Source organism: Podarcis erhardii (genome assembly GCF_964252035.2).
Source record: "Podarcis erhardii genome assembly, chromosome: 1".
Taxonomy (NCBI): domain Eukaryota; kingdom Metazoa; phylum Chordata; class Lepidosauria; order Squamata; family Lacertidae; genus Podarcis; species Podarcis erhardii.
The window spans coordinates 1,700,945-1,716,918 of NC_138497.1; the positions used below are offsets into that span (position 1 = coordinate 1,700,945).

The following is a 15,974-nucleotide window of genomic DNA, read 5'->3' on the forward strand; positions in this document are numbered from 1 at the left end:
TGTGGAGTTCTGGGGTGTTTCTGTAGTTCATTTTTTCAACTCCTGCTGGCTTGGTTTGGTTGATTCCTTCCAACTCTAAGATTCTATGATTCTTCGATTCTTCACACAGCACATATTTAAATTCTGCCACATGAGGCAGCAATGGCTACCAACTTTAAAAGAGGATCTGGCAAATTAATGAAAGATAAGACTGTTAGTGGCTTCTAGCCACAATGGTTGGAGACAGTAGTATGCTTCTGAATACAAGCTGATGTTGTGCTCATGTCCTGCTTTTGGGCTTCCCATTGGGGCAGCTGGTTGGCCAATGTGAGAACAAGACTGGATGGGCCTTTGAACTGACCCAGGAGGACTTTTCTTAAGTTTTTATACCTCTCCTCAGGAGAACTGACGGTGGTGATAGCTGCCCCTAGTTTCATATCTAGTTGCATTTAATGCAAGTTCCCATTGTTCCCATTTCACAGATGAGTAACTGAGGCCAGTTACAGTTACAGATAGGTAGCCGTGTTGGTCTGCCATAGTCAAAACAAAATAAAAAAATTCCTTCCAATAGCACCTTAAAGACCAACTAAGTTAGTTCTAGGTATTAGCTTTCGTGTGCATGCACACTTCTTCAGATACACTGAAACAGAAGTCACCAGACCCTTCTATATAGTGAGAAGGTGGGGAGGGGTATTACTCAGAAGGGTGGTGGGAATGGGTGATTGGCAGATAGCTGTGATGAGCCTGTTGACGACTCTTAACAACTGCAATAGGTCTTACAGGAAAAAGCAAGGGGTGAGAAGGTGAAAAATGGCTTTGTCATGTATAATGAGATAAGAATCCAATGTCTTTGTTCAGACCAGGTCTCTCCATGGTTTTAAGTTTGGTAATAAGTTGCAATTCAGCAGCTTCTCTTTCCAGTCTATTTCTGAAATTCCTTTGTAATAGAACAGCTACTTTGAGATCTTGTATAGAATGTCCTGGGAGATTGAAGTGTTCTCCTACTGGTTTCTCTGTCTTGTGATTCCTGATGTCAGATTTATGTCCGTTTATTCTTTGGCGTAAGGTTTGGCCTGTTTGTCCAATATAGAGAGCTGAAGGACACTGTTGGCATTTGATGGCATACACAATGTTAGACGATTGGACAAACAGGCCAAACCTTACGCCAAAGGATAAACGGACATAAATCTGACATCAGGAGTCACAAGACAGAGAAACCAGTAGGAGAACACTTCAATCTCCCAGGACAAGATCTCAAAGTAGCTGTTCTATTACAAAGGAATTTCAGAAATAGACTGGAAGGAGAAGCTGCTGAATTGCAACTTATTACCAAACTTAAAACCATGGAGAGACCTGGTCTGAACAAAGACATTGGATTCTTATCTCATTATACATGACAAAGCCATTTTTCACCTTCTCACCCCTTGCTTTTTCCTGTAAGACCTATTGCAGTCGTTAAGAGTCGTCAACAGGCTCATCACAGCTATCTGCCAATCACCCATTCCCACCACCCTTCTGAGTAATACCCCTCCCCACCTTCTCACTATATAGAAGGGTCTGGTGACTTCTGTTTCAGTGTATCTGAAGAAGTGTGCATGCACACGAAAGCTCATACCTAGAACTAACTTAGTTGGTCTTTAAGGTGCTACTGGAAGGAATTCTTTTATTTTGTTTTGACTGAGGCCAGTTAGTGAGTCTCCCCCTGAGGTGGTTCTCAGTGTCTCCCAGATTGCAAGTCCAGCTTTCTCTGTACACTCTCAGTCATAGCCCCTCTTGTCTCCTCTAGGGCAGCTGAAGCTCTCCATCACCACGGAAGGAAAGGACCTGAAGCTCTATGGTGAGTAAGCAACCCGGGAAGCCAAAGGAACTGAGCAGGTGGAGAGAAGCATCCATTGGGTAGCTGAAATGTTCACTTTTCGAGGGGTGGCCATTACACACACACACACACACACACACACACCCCAACTGCATTGGTGGCTTTGCTTTTTACTGGTGGTCTGAGAGCCAGCAGCCTCAGACAGGAGCAACATAGTGGCTGAAGCAGGGGCATATAGTGCTGGCTGTGAAACGGTGGCTCAGGTGTGGTGGTGCTTGTAACCTGCTGCACCTTCCCCATCCCCACAGCCATTTGCATTGGGATGACCTGCATCTATGAGTATCTCCTGAGGGTGTCTGACCCGCCCCCCAGCTTTAAAACGGGGCTTTATGCTTAAGAATGCTGACATAACTGGATGTTCCTTAAAATGATCAAGTTTCACAGAGGGTTCCCTGCCCTGCCTGGCTCATCTCTCTCAACCTCTGTGCGTCTTGATTTGTTGCCTTTGGCCAGGTCTCTGCAGCTGACCAGTTTCAGAGTTTTGCGTTACAATACCTGATCTGTCATCACTCAGGTGTGTGCTTGGCTATGGGTTGTTGGGTGGGGGGGGCACTGAGCCTCTGTTATGTGTCTGGCTCTGCCCCAAGGCAGTATGTTCCACCTGGCTCTGGCTGGTGGACACTTCTGAGGATTTAGTAAAGAAGAAAGTACATCTGGGGTGTGAGGGGGGAGGGGGATACATCCCTGCCACCTGCAGTCCCTGTGGCTGCCTCTCTTCTTGTTCCACTTCTGTGGATGGAATGGGCAGAGCAGGAGAGAAAGAAAAAATTCACTCAGCCAGGGCAGAACCGCATCCTGGCTCTTTCTTCTATTGGGGGGGGGGGCAGTGCAGGGTGGGATGGAGCCTGGATTCTGCAGCATTGCCCAGAGAAACTCCAGCCTCTCCTCCGCTGTGGTCGCGGCACAGCTGCGCAAGGATGAGACTGAGCTAAAATCAAGATGCAGCCTCTTGATATTTAGCTTGATGGTGCTTTTGGGCCTCCGGCACAGATCCTGTCATGGCGAGCGGGAGGAAGTCAGGCGCATGAAATGCAGTTTGGCATCTGGAAGTGGAGCTGCGCCTGCCTCCAACCAAATGCTCAGGCCTGGGTATTTTTAGTAGGCTTTTACTAATAGAAAACATTACATGCTTGTGTGTACACACACACACTGGCATCTATAAATCCTTCTTTCCCTCCCACCCTCTTTCCCTCTTCTGCTCTCTCTCCTGCCAGTGATCCTTAGTCCTGGAGTGGCAGGCAGCTGCAGGCAGAGAGGTTTAAACTCATTTCAGCAAATTGTGAGGGGGGTTGTTCTCTGCTGGGTTTAAAGTGGCAGGCTTCAGATCGATTAAAAAATAGGTTGCCCAGAAAACCAGCGTGCTTTGAGAACATGTCTTGTGGTTTCTCCTTTTATTACATGGCAAGTATTGCAGTGTTATCCACACACATCAATTCTCTCTCTGTCGCTCCTCTTTTCTCAAGCAAAATGAGTTGTTCATTTGGCATGCAGACCTACTTGTTTTTTGTCATCTTAATTGTAGCTGTAAGTCACTCCTCTAAGCACTGGCTGTTAGCAGGCCAGGAGCATAAATTTATTGCCTTTCCAGCTTGCCCTCCTCCACCATAATGCCCAGGGCAGTGCACATGATTCTCTTTCCCCGATTTTATTCTCAACAACAACCCTGTGGGGTAGGTGAGCCTTAAAACCAGTCACTGGCTCAAAGTCACCTGTGGCTGAACTCTCATCTCCCCAGTCCTGACTTGACACCCTGGGCCACTTGGGCTCCTGCAGAATAAACCATGTGAGCTGAAATCCATGGGGTGGGGTCCTGCTTCCCCCCGCCTCCCTCCCTGAACGGCAGGACCCTTTGCTTCTGCCACCACCACCAGGGATGCATGAAGAGGGGCTTGGTGAAGGGGCTGGGACCGGATCTTGTTTTCTCCTGGAACCCTTTGCAGCCAGTGGGTCAGCTTCTAAGGAAAGGGGCTCAAGGCCAGGTGGGAGACCCCTTGGCCTGAGCTGAGCCTGTAGGTTGGCATGTGCTCTATAGCTGCCATGGGAAGGTATGCTGCACGTCGTCAGAGACCCTCTTTCTTTTCAAAAAACACACTATGCACATTTCCAGGGCTGAGCCCTGGTGCTCAGAGCAGGTTCCAGGAAGGAAAGCAGGATGGGTTGCCGGGAAGAAAACAAAACACTGGCGACGAAAAGATAAATCCTGGACCTGTTATTTTGCAGACCAAGCTAAATCCGCATGCCTTTGCACACTGTTGTTATAAGAGAAGGTTTTGTCATAGATTATCCTGCTTCTGCTGCAGCAAAGGCAGTGGGCGACATGAAGCACCATTCCTGACCACAATGGGAGCTTTCCTGGACCCCTCTTCTCTTTAGTGCCAAACCAGTTTAGCTCACCATCTGTTTATACTGAAGGGTCAACAGTGCCCTCCCTAAACTACACTCCTCAGGTGTCTTTAGGAGAAACCCGGGAGGTGTTTAGACCAGATCCAGTTTGTAATGTGGATGTACTTTGTTCACCATGTTTTCCCCGCATACTTTCAAGTCTATATTTGCATCCATAGGCACAAAAATACCAAAAACAAAAAAGAACAGCTGAGATTCTCAGGATGCTGAATTCTGTGCCATTCTGGCACCAAATTCCTTGCTTTTATGGAGGATGGTCAAATGCATAGACTGCTGGGTGGTTTCCCAAGCTCAAATTAAGCCCTTTAACTAGGGGGAGGCAGGAGGAGAGGAGAGGGGCTGGGGCATTATGCTGAGTCAGCAGGGAGCTGTGGAGTCAAGGGCTGAGTGAGTTAGGCAGATCAAATAGGCTGGAAGCTGCAGGCTCTGTGTGTGTGTGTGTGTGAGAGAGAGAGAGAGAGAGAGAGAGAGCGCACAATCTCTCAGTGGATCCAGCAGTCACCAACCTTTCCATGTCCGGGGGCAGATTTGGAATTTTGAGAAGATGCTGACAGCACCAGTCACAAAATAGCTGTGGTCACAAATAAAAAGATACAGTTAATGATGGGAACCTGTAGTTTTTGCTTCATAACTTCTGTTCTAGGAGAGCTGGAGACTTTTTAATGAAAGCTCAGAGTCCGGGACCCCTTCTGGGGACTCCACTGAATGCCTTTGGGGGCGCTGGGTTGGCAATCCCAATTTAACCCTTTTTCCTGCTCTCAGCAAAATATACTATTTCTGTTCACGCTTCAATGTAATTTCTCCTTTTGTTTTTCTCTTCCCTGCCCCCCAGTCATGGAAGCCAAGGGCCTGATGGGGAAGGAGTACCGGATTTGTGACTCCTTTGTCAAGGTAGGCTTGCCACCCTCAGGAGGGGTGCTGATGTCGAGACAGTAATCTTTCGTGGTGGGTGGATTCCCCTGAAGGAGCGGGGGGGGGGAGGGCTGCTCTTCTCTTTCCCCCTCCTCCGAGCGCAGGCCCTCCTCCTTACCAAGCTGCTGACTTAAGTTGTCTGTAGCCATTGATTTTTGCTACAGGCATCTATAAAGAAACAAAACCCTTCCGTCTCTTTGCCAGCAGAAGTCTGAGCAGGTGTGGAATGCAGGAATCTCTGCCGCATCTCAGCTAGCCCTTTTGGTGCTGGGGATCTTGCAGCTGCCGCCGCCGCCGTGGCCTCTGCTTTTCTGGAGGGTTGCAAAGGCAGTGGCGGGTTAACTGTGGCAGGTGCAATCCTAAAAGGAGCGTCCTCTGCTGAGGGGCACTGCAAGTGGCCCCCGGCTCCATCTATGCCTCACGGTCCCTCTCAGCCTTGCTGCCTGTGTAACTCAGCCTCAGGATTTCACGACTTCTGTGGAACTGAGCCAAAGCTAGGGGGCTCATCTGGATAACATCGCAAAAGGCAGGCTGTCTGTCCCTTTCTCTCCCCACCCAAAAATCCAACATGGGATTTTAAAGCCAGCACTGACATTTCGTTGTGGGTTCCATTCATGCTTTGACATCCAGGTGAGGCTTTTTCCCCATTTCAAAGCTGCTGGTTTCCCGCTCATCTAGGTGTGTTGGCTGGAAGCTTGCTCTAGCCAGAAGAGGGTTAACACACAATAACAGCGAGACGCTCTTTCTCTTCTTCTCCCAACGAAGGTGTCACTTGTGCCGGAGACAGATCGGAAGTGCAGGCAGAGGACCAGGACTGTGCTGGACAGCAAATGCCCTGTCTTCCACGAGCATTTTGTCTTGTGAGTATGGGAATGGGGGTGTCAGCTGCTGCCCCCCTTTCTCTCTCTCTCTCTCTCTCTCTCTCTCTCACACACACACACACACACACACACACACACACCTCCTCTCCTCTTGTGTCCCAGAGAAGTCCCAGGCTGTGTCACAACAGGCTGATCAGGGATCCTGAGCCAAAGAAAGTGTGCTAGGATTCGCCTTGCTTCTCTCCCTCCCTCCCTCCCTCTCTCTCCTCGCCTCCCTCCCCCCCCCCCCATCTCTTGCCAGCTATTATGCCTCAGCACAACTTGCCTCACGCATGGGGAGCTGCTGCCATGAGATGAAGAGCGACAGACACTATTCTGCTGTTTTCTTGCAGCTCAAATGCCTCGGCCCTGTGCACAAAGCTGGCTTGTCTGTGACTGTCAGCCTGTGCTCGCACACACACACACACAAGCGCTAGGCTCCTGCCCTCCCCACTGTTGGAGTTTCTGAACTAGACAGCTTCTTCCGGGCTCTGAGCTGCCCTTGGTGTCGTGGGGGGACTTGGACCAGGTAATAAGGGTTTCTCCAGGGGCGCTGTTGCCTGGTGGGGGCGGGGGCAAGCGCTGGGTTGGATTCTCAGTCTTGAGCAGCAGTGCTGGTGCAGCTGCTGGACATGCATCCTCTTCTCATGGTGCTTGCTAATTTCTGTCTGAACTCCTGTGCCTCTGGGACGCTGGCTTTCCTCCTCAGCTCAAGCACACCATCCCCTTGGGCCAGCCTCTTTGAGGACAGAGCTAGGTGAGGGGCTTGGATTGGAATAAATAAGGTGAGCATCCATAAGCTGTAGCCAGCTCTCGATTTCTGCCACAGGTAGCCAAGTCAGTGTGAGAGGGCCTGAGGGAGAAGCCTCAGTCGGGACGTGGTCCTTGCTACCCCCAGGGGCTCATGGTCGCATCCTTTCTGCTTTGTGTTCCAGCCCTTTGCCAGAGGAAGATGAGCGGAAGCGCCTGCTGGTCACTGTGTGGAACCAACCAAGGAATTCCAGGTAAGGAAGATGCAGCTGTGAGACTACAATGCCATTGAGCCTTTGGTTGTGGTCATGTGAGTGGTCTTGCAGCAGAAGCTGCTCCCTTGAGTGTGAGTAGCCTTTGTGGGATTGGCTCCAGAGTCGCAGGACTCAGGGTTCGGCTCAAGGCCTCTGAGGGAAGAGCAGGGTCCTCCTGCCTAGCTCAGGGCCAGCTTCTCTTATGGCACCCTGCCTTGCCCCCAGCATTTAAGGTCTTGTGATCAGATTGTGTGTGTGTGTGTGTGTGTGTCGTTCCATCTCACCAAAGGGGTAGATTAGCATCTGCAAGGAACAGGGGCTTCTCTGTCACAGCCCCCAATGCTGAGCATGAACTCCCTCCCTGTGGATAAAAGTTTGCTCAGCATGTTCCTCCTGCTGTCCTTTGAGAGACGGATGAAGATGGTACTTCTTCAGAGAATTGTTCATCTGTGTTCCCTGTGCTGGTTCTGTGACTGTTTGCTGAGATGGTTTGACCTGATTCTGATTTGTGTTACTGGAAATAATTTTTATTCCTTTATTTTGTAAGCCACCATAGTGGTATGACCTTTTGATGATGGTGGTGATGTCATCTGTACGTGTAATCTGATAGTGAACGGTGTGCGAGGGGGAAAGAGAGTGAAAACATAAATCCATTTGGTATTTATAGAAACTGCAGGATGAACTAACAGTGTCGCTGACGAGATTCATCTTGGAATTTCATGTCGCCTCTTTCTGACACTGAATAAATATCTCCCATGTTCTTCCCCACCGAATGACATAACTGTAACTGAACATCCAGCCTTGTCCAGATATTTCAAAGAGCCAGTTTTTTTTAAAAAAATAATAATACCTGCTTTACCACATTAAAATTCCAGGCATCATCACCAAGTGTCAGGCTTTGGGGTGTACTGTATTTGGCTGTTGTAACTAACTAACTAACTAACTAACTAACTAAAGAGAAAATAGTACATGCTCAGTATTTAAAGGATGAGAGAATGTTTAATAATAATAATAATAATAATAATAATAATAATAATAATAATAATAATATCTTTATTGTCATTGCCCCCTCTCGGGGACAACGAAATTACTTAAAAGCATGTGTGGCTGAACGAGAGGGCATCTGCTAGTTTGGGTGTTAAAGTGAGTGGCAGATAGGTGCCCCCATCCAGTGAGCCTTCCCTGCCTGTTGTGCCTTTCCATTATGGAACCAGAATTGCGTCTCCAACCATGTCAGCACCAGAGAGTTGGATCAGCGCATTGGGGTTTTGCTAGGACCTCAGGTGTTTCCGGACAACCTGTTTAGGAAGCATGCATCATCCTGATTTGTCATCCTACACTTTCCAGTATGTTTTCGCATCACTTTCAATGTCGTAGAAAGACCTATCTTTTGTGGAAGTGAGTTTGTTGTGCAAGAGCTCCCAACCAACTGTAACTCTGCAATCTGAATTTTCTGGTATCAGATTGAATCTCACCTGAAAATGATGGCCCCTGGACTCGGCCACACCCCTTCCAGAACACTGAATGGCTACCCCAGCTGCCACAGGGAGCCCTGGCTAGTCCAGCGTGGCTTACCTATTCTGGCTGGCCGTGGGCCTTAGACATTGCCAGCAGCCCCTGCAGCCTGAAACCTTTCTAAAATAATCATAGAATTATAGAGTTGGAAGGAACCCCAAGGGTCATCCAGTTCTATCCCCTGCAATGCAGGAATCTCAGCTCAAGCATCCATGACAGATGGCCATCCAACCTCTGCTTGAAAACTCCCAAGGAAGGAGATCCCACCACCTCCCAAGAGAATCTGTTCCCTTGTTGAACAGCTCTTACTATCAGCATATATAGAAGCAGAACAGCTACAATGGCTACAAGGAACCTCTGTTCTTGCAGGCAGCCTGCCTTTGAGTCCTGGTTGTTGGGGAGCTGCAACAGGAGCAGACAGTCGTCTTCAAGCCCTGCTTAAGGAGCTTCCCAGAGGCTTCAGAGGGGCGGATACTGGGCTCTGGGTCTGACACAGCAAGGCTCTTCTTACGTAAAACCCTGCGCTGGATCAACCCACATTGGTGTGCTCTAGCAGTTGGGCTCTTCCTATGCATTGTTATGTAATGTGCTTCAGCAGAGCACGACTCAGCTCTTACATTACCCCAGAGCAGGTCTAGCCAAGACCCTTCTTCCACAGAGCTCTGGGGCTTGGGCAGGCCCCCTGGCCATTGGGAGCTCTTTGACAGATACTGGGTACGGGACATGAGGACCTTAAAGCTGCTGGTTCTGGCATTCAAGTCATAGAGCTGGAAGGGACCCTGAGGAACATCTAGTCTCCCCACCCCACAAATATGCAACTGTCCCATATGGAGATCGAACCTGCGACCTTGGTGTTATCAGCACTGAGTTCTAACCAACTGAGCTCTCTAGTGGTAGGCTCCATTTCCCATACCCTCAGTGTCTCCCTCTTTCGGGCAGCTGACTCAGCTATTCCTATTCCTTATTAAATTTGTTAATTGTGTTATCTTGCCCAGGGCAACCCAAAGCGACTTCCAACCAACCAACCAACCAACCAAAGTTGCCTCAGCTAGGCAAGTCCTCTGCAGCTGCCTTTTCCACCCAGACACATGGGGGCGGGGGTACCTCCTTCTCTTCCTCTTCAGGGTCCCCACCAGGCTTACTGAGTGAGGCCACGGGGCACATGGGCAGCTTCCTGTGTGCTGTGGGACTTTGCCAACCTGCATGGCTGACAGAGCCTGGTGATGTCCAAAAGACGTCACTTGGGGCCAGCCAAGTGTGTGAGGAGCTTGGAAGGTGCAGACCAAAGTGTCTCCTCGCTCTGATTCAATGCCCAGATCTCCTTGCAGGAGAGGCTCCCATGCTGGAGACAAAATGGCCAGAGCCCCCAGCAGGAGCCGTGGGAGCAGCGGCAGCCCTGCTCTCCATGACTCTGTTTCGGGATTCCTTCTCCCCACAGGCAGAGCGAACTCCTCGGCTGCATGAGTTTCGGTGTGAAGACCCTGCTGAGCCCAGACAAGGTACGGAGGAGCCCCCCACCCTCCTGGGTTGTGCGGTGGGGACACAGCTGTGGCACAGCTAATTGTCCCAAGGAGAAGGAAGTCCCTGTCATGCTTTCATGAGATGAGGCGTGACAGCAGCAGCAGCAGCAGCAGCACTCCAGTCTTTGCCTCAAGGGGGTGGGGAGGGTTGCTGACGTCTTCCCAAGCTGGACAGGGAATTGGGGGTGGGGAGATGTATAAAGCAGGCTAGAGAATCCTGGGTCTGGGCCTGTTGCAGGGCATGCAGTTTCCTCTCTATAGTGGTGGGATTTGGTGTGTGCTGTCACTGGAATCCCCCCGTATCAAAAACTAGTTTGCTATTTCTGAACGTGGAAATTCCATGCAGTCGTGATGCCTAAATGGAACCCTGGGTGGGATTCTACTCATGAGGCCCCTCAGAGGAAGCCCTGCACAAGGTCTCCCGCCAGCACAGCAGGGCTTTTGACCAGGCCTTCGTCTCTCACCCCCACCCCCCTCGCCCCCTGAAATTGGCTCCCCTCCAAAAAACAACAACACCCCCAACAACATCCCATTAAACCAACAGCAACCTTAACTAGGTGGTTGGTTTTTTGAAAAAAACTAAAATAAATTGGGGAGCAGAGAGTGCTGAGAATGTGTTGTCCACCAGCAGCCAGATGCATGTCAGAGCTGCGGGCAGAGGATTGGGTGCTGCCCTCTGCTGCCAACTTTAAAATAAAAATGTATAAACCACATGCAGCAGTTTCCAAACATCTATAGAGACTTTAATTAGAAAAGTATTTGGAGGCAACTGGGATGTTCATCCTCAAGGCAGATCAGCAACTGGGGTTCAGCGACAAAGATGGAGATTGAAGGCTTGGAGACGTCCAGTTTGAACATAAGAAGAACCTGCTGGGTGAGGCCAGTGGCCCATCCAGTCCAGCATCTTGTTCTCACTGGGGTCCACCAGATGCCTATTCAGGAAACCTGCAAGCAGAACATGAGCACAAGAGCAGGTTCTTATTCCCTCCCGTCATTCCCCCATCCCGTCAGCTGGGCTGCGGAACAGAACACAGATAAGGTTTCCCAGGTGGATTTTGTTGGGCTTTGCAAATGGGGGGGGGCGCTACCTTGGTTTTCTTTAATGATGGGGTGGGGTCTGTGCTCACAAGCTCACATGCACACACACACATGCATTTTGCTAGCAAATAACAACACAGCTGGGAAGGGATTTCTAAATCCAGAAAAGTTTGGCGTCTCCTGCAGCTTCCTTCTACTGACTCTCTTTCTAACTGCAGGAGATCTGCGGATGGTACTACCTACTGGGGGAAGACCTGGGCAGGACAAAGCACCTGAAGGCAGCTACACGGCGGCTGAAACAGAGCAGAGGTGGGTCCCTCTGGGGGATGCCTGTGGGCCTCCCTCAAAGGGGGAAAGGTGGTAGGGATGTATTTCCCCCTGGGGTCCTGTTGCAGAGCTTGTGGACACTGTGCAGGGGAAAGACCCCCAGGCAAGCCTGCCCTGACTGCTCTGGACTGGCCTCCATGGCTGCTGCAGGGGGAGCCAGTTGCCCCACTCCCCCCCCCCCAGCCTGCTTGGGCGACCAGAAGGCACACACCCCACCCGGCCTAGTTGGAGGAACAAAGAATCGCTCAGAAAATGGCTAGTCCCTGGGCAGCCCTTTTGCACATTTTTCACATGCAACACAGGCTTGTAAGTACAGTGGTACCTCGGTTTAAGAACAGTCCTGTTTACGAATGATTTGGTTTATGAACTCATGAGCGTCCTGGTTTGCGAACTTCACCTTGGTCTAAGAATGGAATCCGAACAGTGGAAGGGCACTGACGGTGGGAGGGCTCATTAGGGAAAGTGCGCCTCGGTTTAAGAACGGACTCCCAGAATGGATTAAGTTCATAAACCGAGGTACCACTGTAAACAATTACGGGTCAGTCCAACTTGGCTGGTTGCATTTCACCTGCTTAAGCAGTCATGGGCTTGGGAACATGTTCAGAGTTCCCTGCAGAGCATCTTTGGAAGGTTTGGAGGAAGGCAAAGGTTAAAGGAAAAATTGTATGTATTTATGGGCATTTGAGACTGGCGGGTCTCTCTTCCAAGACAGGCTGCCTGTTGGCTCTGCGGCAAAACAGGCCCCACCTCTGACATCACTGGTTGCTCCACAGAGAAACATAGGATGCTGGTTTAAGCTGAGTCAGACCCTTTGGGTCCATGTCGCTCAATATTGCCCACACTGACTGGCAGCAATGGCTCTCCAGGGCTTCAGGCAGGGTCTCTCTCCCAATCCTTCTGGGAAGTGCCATGCAAGGCAGGTGCTCTGCCCACTCAGCTACAGCACCACCCCATTGCAATGTTGTGTTTTGGCCAACCCAAAAATCCCTCCTCTCTGACATTTCAAGAGGCATGGCTGGTTCAGGCCAGTTGAGGCATTGCTTCGGAGGTCTCAACCGCTGGAGATGCTTCTTCAGAGACCATATAGTGGGCTGCTGTCCATTCGGGTCCCCAGCAGGGGTGAGAATCGCTGGTGCTCTAGGTGGCGCTGTTGAGTTGTATCAGAATATCCATTTGCCCATTGAGTTGCCTGCTCTTCCCTACTCTCCTTTCTCCTGTATTCCACCAAGCATTTCAGTAAATGAATTTGATTAATAGCTGGTCATTTGTTCAGTATTTTATGGTTCTATAATTTTAAGATTTTAAAGTTTTAGGGTGCTTTAATGATTTTCCTGTATACTGTCTTGAGTTGGAGGTTCGTATATATTCTTATAAACATCTTGCCAATGCTCTAAGATCCTATTCTGTGGTCCTGCTCTTCATCCCATCTTTGCGGGAGATTAGGTGGGCAAATACAGGAAACGAGGCCTTTTCAGTGCTGGTCCAAAACCGTGGAATGCCTCCCCTTGGGGGATCTGCCAGACTCCTTCTCTTCCTGTTTTGGGACAGGAATTGAAGAGAGGTGGCTGTTGTGGTTGTTTTTAAGCCAGCAAGCTTCTGTTGTAAACCACTCTGGGGTCAACTGATGAGTGGCAATAAGCAAATCTCTAAGATAACCAAAGAAAAACCAGCTGATTTAAAGAATTGCTCTACTTTACCAATATAGCTGTTTTAGTGTTGCTGCGTTGCAGTGTTTTGTATTTTTGCATTGTTTTTATTTCCCACTTAGGTTTATTATTGCAGGGTTAGATATCCCTGTTATTGGAAGCCATGTGGGTACATTTTGCAGAACCATTGGACACTCGTAACAAATAGCAGAAACTCTCACTCTTGTGATAGGGGTGGAAGAGGGCAGAGAGGAGGAGACTCCTAAATTACATAGCTCTCCACAACAAAGTCTGTGTGTAATGTGTCTGATTCCATTGCCCCCCAGGATCAAGTCTGCCCCAAGTTGCGCAGATAATGAGAAGCCGTTCCGGTGGCTTCAGTGGACATTAGGCATGTAAAGCAGGATATTTCAGTACAGGGAGGTCAGGCCTTTCCTCTTTTTTCTGCAGAGGTGATGGACAGATTCCTCCCTGTTGTTTTGCAGAGCTGATGTTGGCCAGGCCAGCTGCGGCAGTGGTGTTACTGGGGAAGCAGCAGCAGGACGAGAACATGGAGCAGCTCAAGGTAGGAGCATGCAGGTGTGGGAGGCTGGGTTCAACAACTGCCTTTCCCGGGGTAGGGAGCGAGTGGATGCCTTGATCATATTCAGCTGCTCCTGCTAAACACCCATGAAGGGGGCAGCCAGTCAGAAAGTGCTTTCTGCAATGAAGTTGAGGAGATTGGGGTGCCTCACCATCCTCCCTCACCTGCCCACAGGCAGGAGGACTGTTGCAGTGAAAATCCTGCTGCAAATTGCACCCTCCCTCCTGCAGTTCCGCAAGTGTTTTCCTCATGTTCCTTGCATGCTGCTGCCTGCTGGGAAGGAGAGGAAGCTTGAAACTCTTCTTGCTTTGATGTCCGTGGTAGCATTCCTGTATCAGTCTCTACAGCCACAGCAGGCGCTGTAACTTTCCCCCTGCTTGACCACACCCCAAAGGCACACTCCTGCATTCTCTCCTGAGACAGGCGGATGCCAGCCATTTCACTACAGTCACCATTATCTGTTCTTTTCCTTTCTAATGGGCACAGGCAGGCAGAAGTCGGCAGGCTGCCCCTCCCTCGCATGCTTAGGAAGGCTCAGCTGTTGGGTTGCTTTTTCCCTCTTACGCAGCTAGCCATGAACTGGTCTGGTTTGCGGATCCCAGTCAGTAAAGAGTTTACTTGTGTGTGAGAGCGTTGAAGAGAGAGATTTTTCTGGGCATCTGCTTTCCTTCCTTGGTTACTTGCAGTCCTTACTCTTTCTCCTCCACTCTCCCCATATGAATGTGAATGTAAGCCCCCCGCTATTTTGCACTAGTGGAAGGCCCCCTCCGACATCCTCTGACTGTTTGTGAGAACCTGGGCCGTGTCCGTGTGCCGGGGAGATTTGCCTCTGTGAACAAAGGCCGCCTGGGTGAAAGAGCTGACAGGAGCTTGACTCCAAACTCTCCCTCTCCCTCTCCCTCTTCCCCTCGAGTTCTCAGGAAGCCTCTCCCCAGCACATGGCACAGCACATGGCAGTGAGAGCTGCCCGGGAGGTGAGGGGTGGCTTCCTGCCATTCTTCTGCTGAGCAGCTCCTGGGTTCTCATGGGCGGCCATGCCAGGATCACAGAGACTTATTCTCAGCTGCCAGAAGGCAGGCAGGCAGGGGGCCTCTGTTCTGCGCTCGCCAGGGAGAGCGGAGAATGGTTTAGCTTTGCCTGGTCCGGCCGCAAGGCTCCAGGCCGTGGACATGAGCCGATTCAGCGGATTGTGCAGAGTGTGCTCGGAGCAGCGCTACCGGCAGGTCGGTTGCATGCGAACCCAGGAGCAGGTGTGCGCGAGGTTCAAGGAGCGTGGCCTTCTCCAGTGGGTGTGTTGAGAGGAGACGGGAGCCGCACCCCACGGAACTGGCTTTGGTGCTGGGAAGGGCCCACACTTCCCCCTGCCAGGGCTGAATAATTCTGTGCACCTGCCCCGCTCCTCTGGGTGGCTGACTGGGCTTTCTAAGAGGAGTCAAGGGTGACCTCCTTGATTGTCCCTGCATCATCTGAAGGCTTGGACCCTGGGATGGGTGTTCTTCCTCCCCTGCCAGGGCAGGGAATGCCCCTGAATGCTGCTTGTTGGGGATCCCAAGGGAGTCGAGCCCTGCCATGGCACTCAGATCCTGTGCTTGGCCCCTGTGAGGACAGGAGGCTGGGCTAGACAGGGCCCAGTTGACCTGATCCAGCTGCAGCCGGGCTCTTCTAGTCTCATCACTCCCTCGTTGAGAGAGGCTGGCTTGCCTAAAGGCCTCTGACAGCCCAGTCCTAGGTGGGCTGGCTCAGGGAAGTCAGCCTCACTGCTTTCCACTGTATTGGTGCCCTAGTCACCATGCACTGGGTGGCAGCTCTGGTGGCTTCGTAGCTGAAGTGAGATTCGATCCAGGGAAGTGAGCTCAACCGCACAGCGCCGTCTCTTGTTGCATATTGATTTGGTCTTGTTGTTTGTGTGTGTGAGAGAGAGAGGGAGAGAGAATTGTCTTTTGAGGGTTCAGAAGGAACCCCCTCCCAGCCTTACATGCTGCCTTCCTCCCATGTCTAGCAAGAGGCTCCTGGGAATCCCACAGAAGCAGGGCAAGCAGGTGGTGGAGGGTGGTAGGAATCCAGCTTTATTCTGTTTGTCTCCACCAGTGGCTGCTAGTCAGAGGGATGCTGCCTTTGACTACAGGTGCCCCATTGCTAGCAGCCAGCCACCAATTGGACCGCCTGATCTCCCCTCATGTGTCCAAGCAGCCTTTCTTGGGAGCTTTCCCCTCAGTGAGTTCCTAAGGGGCAGCCCTGCTTCTGCCACACTGTGCTCTGAGGATGCCTCTTGCGGTGTGTGGGTGTGTGGGATGCCTCCTGCAGAGGGGTC

The 15,974-nt window shown here is 50.7% G+C and overlaps 1 protein-coding gene across 4 annotated transcripts in view; it reads left to right on the forward strand.

Annotated features, from left to right (window-relative positions):
• Window positions 1-15,974, forward strand: part of RGS3 (regulator of G protein signaling 3) — a 74,328-nt gene that overhangs the window by 10,235 nt on the left and 48,119 nt on the right. For 2 of the 4 annotated variants that reach the window (XM_081875797.1, XM_081875796.1), the window contains exons 4-10: window positions 1,766-1,816; window positions 5,091-5,149; window positions 5,936-6,030; window positions 6,966-7,033; window positions 9,969-10,048; window positions 11,326-11,416; window positions 13,566-13,645. In XM_081875797.1, coding sequence (XP_081731923.1) covers window positions 1,766-1,816; window positions 5,091-5,149; window positions 5,936-6,030; window positions 6,966-7,033; window positions 9,969-10,048; window positions 11,326-11,416; window positions 13,566-13,645 — 524 coding nt within the window. Of the gene's footprint in view, window positions 1-1,765; window positions 1,817-5,090; window positions 5,150-5,935; window positions 6,031-6,965; window positions 7,035-9,968; window positions 10,049-11,325; window positions 11,417-13,565; window positions 13,646-14,728; window positions 14,887-15,974 lie in introns of those variants that run through there. The other 2 variants (XM_081875798.1, XM_081875799.1) reach the window with 2 other exon arrangements.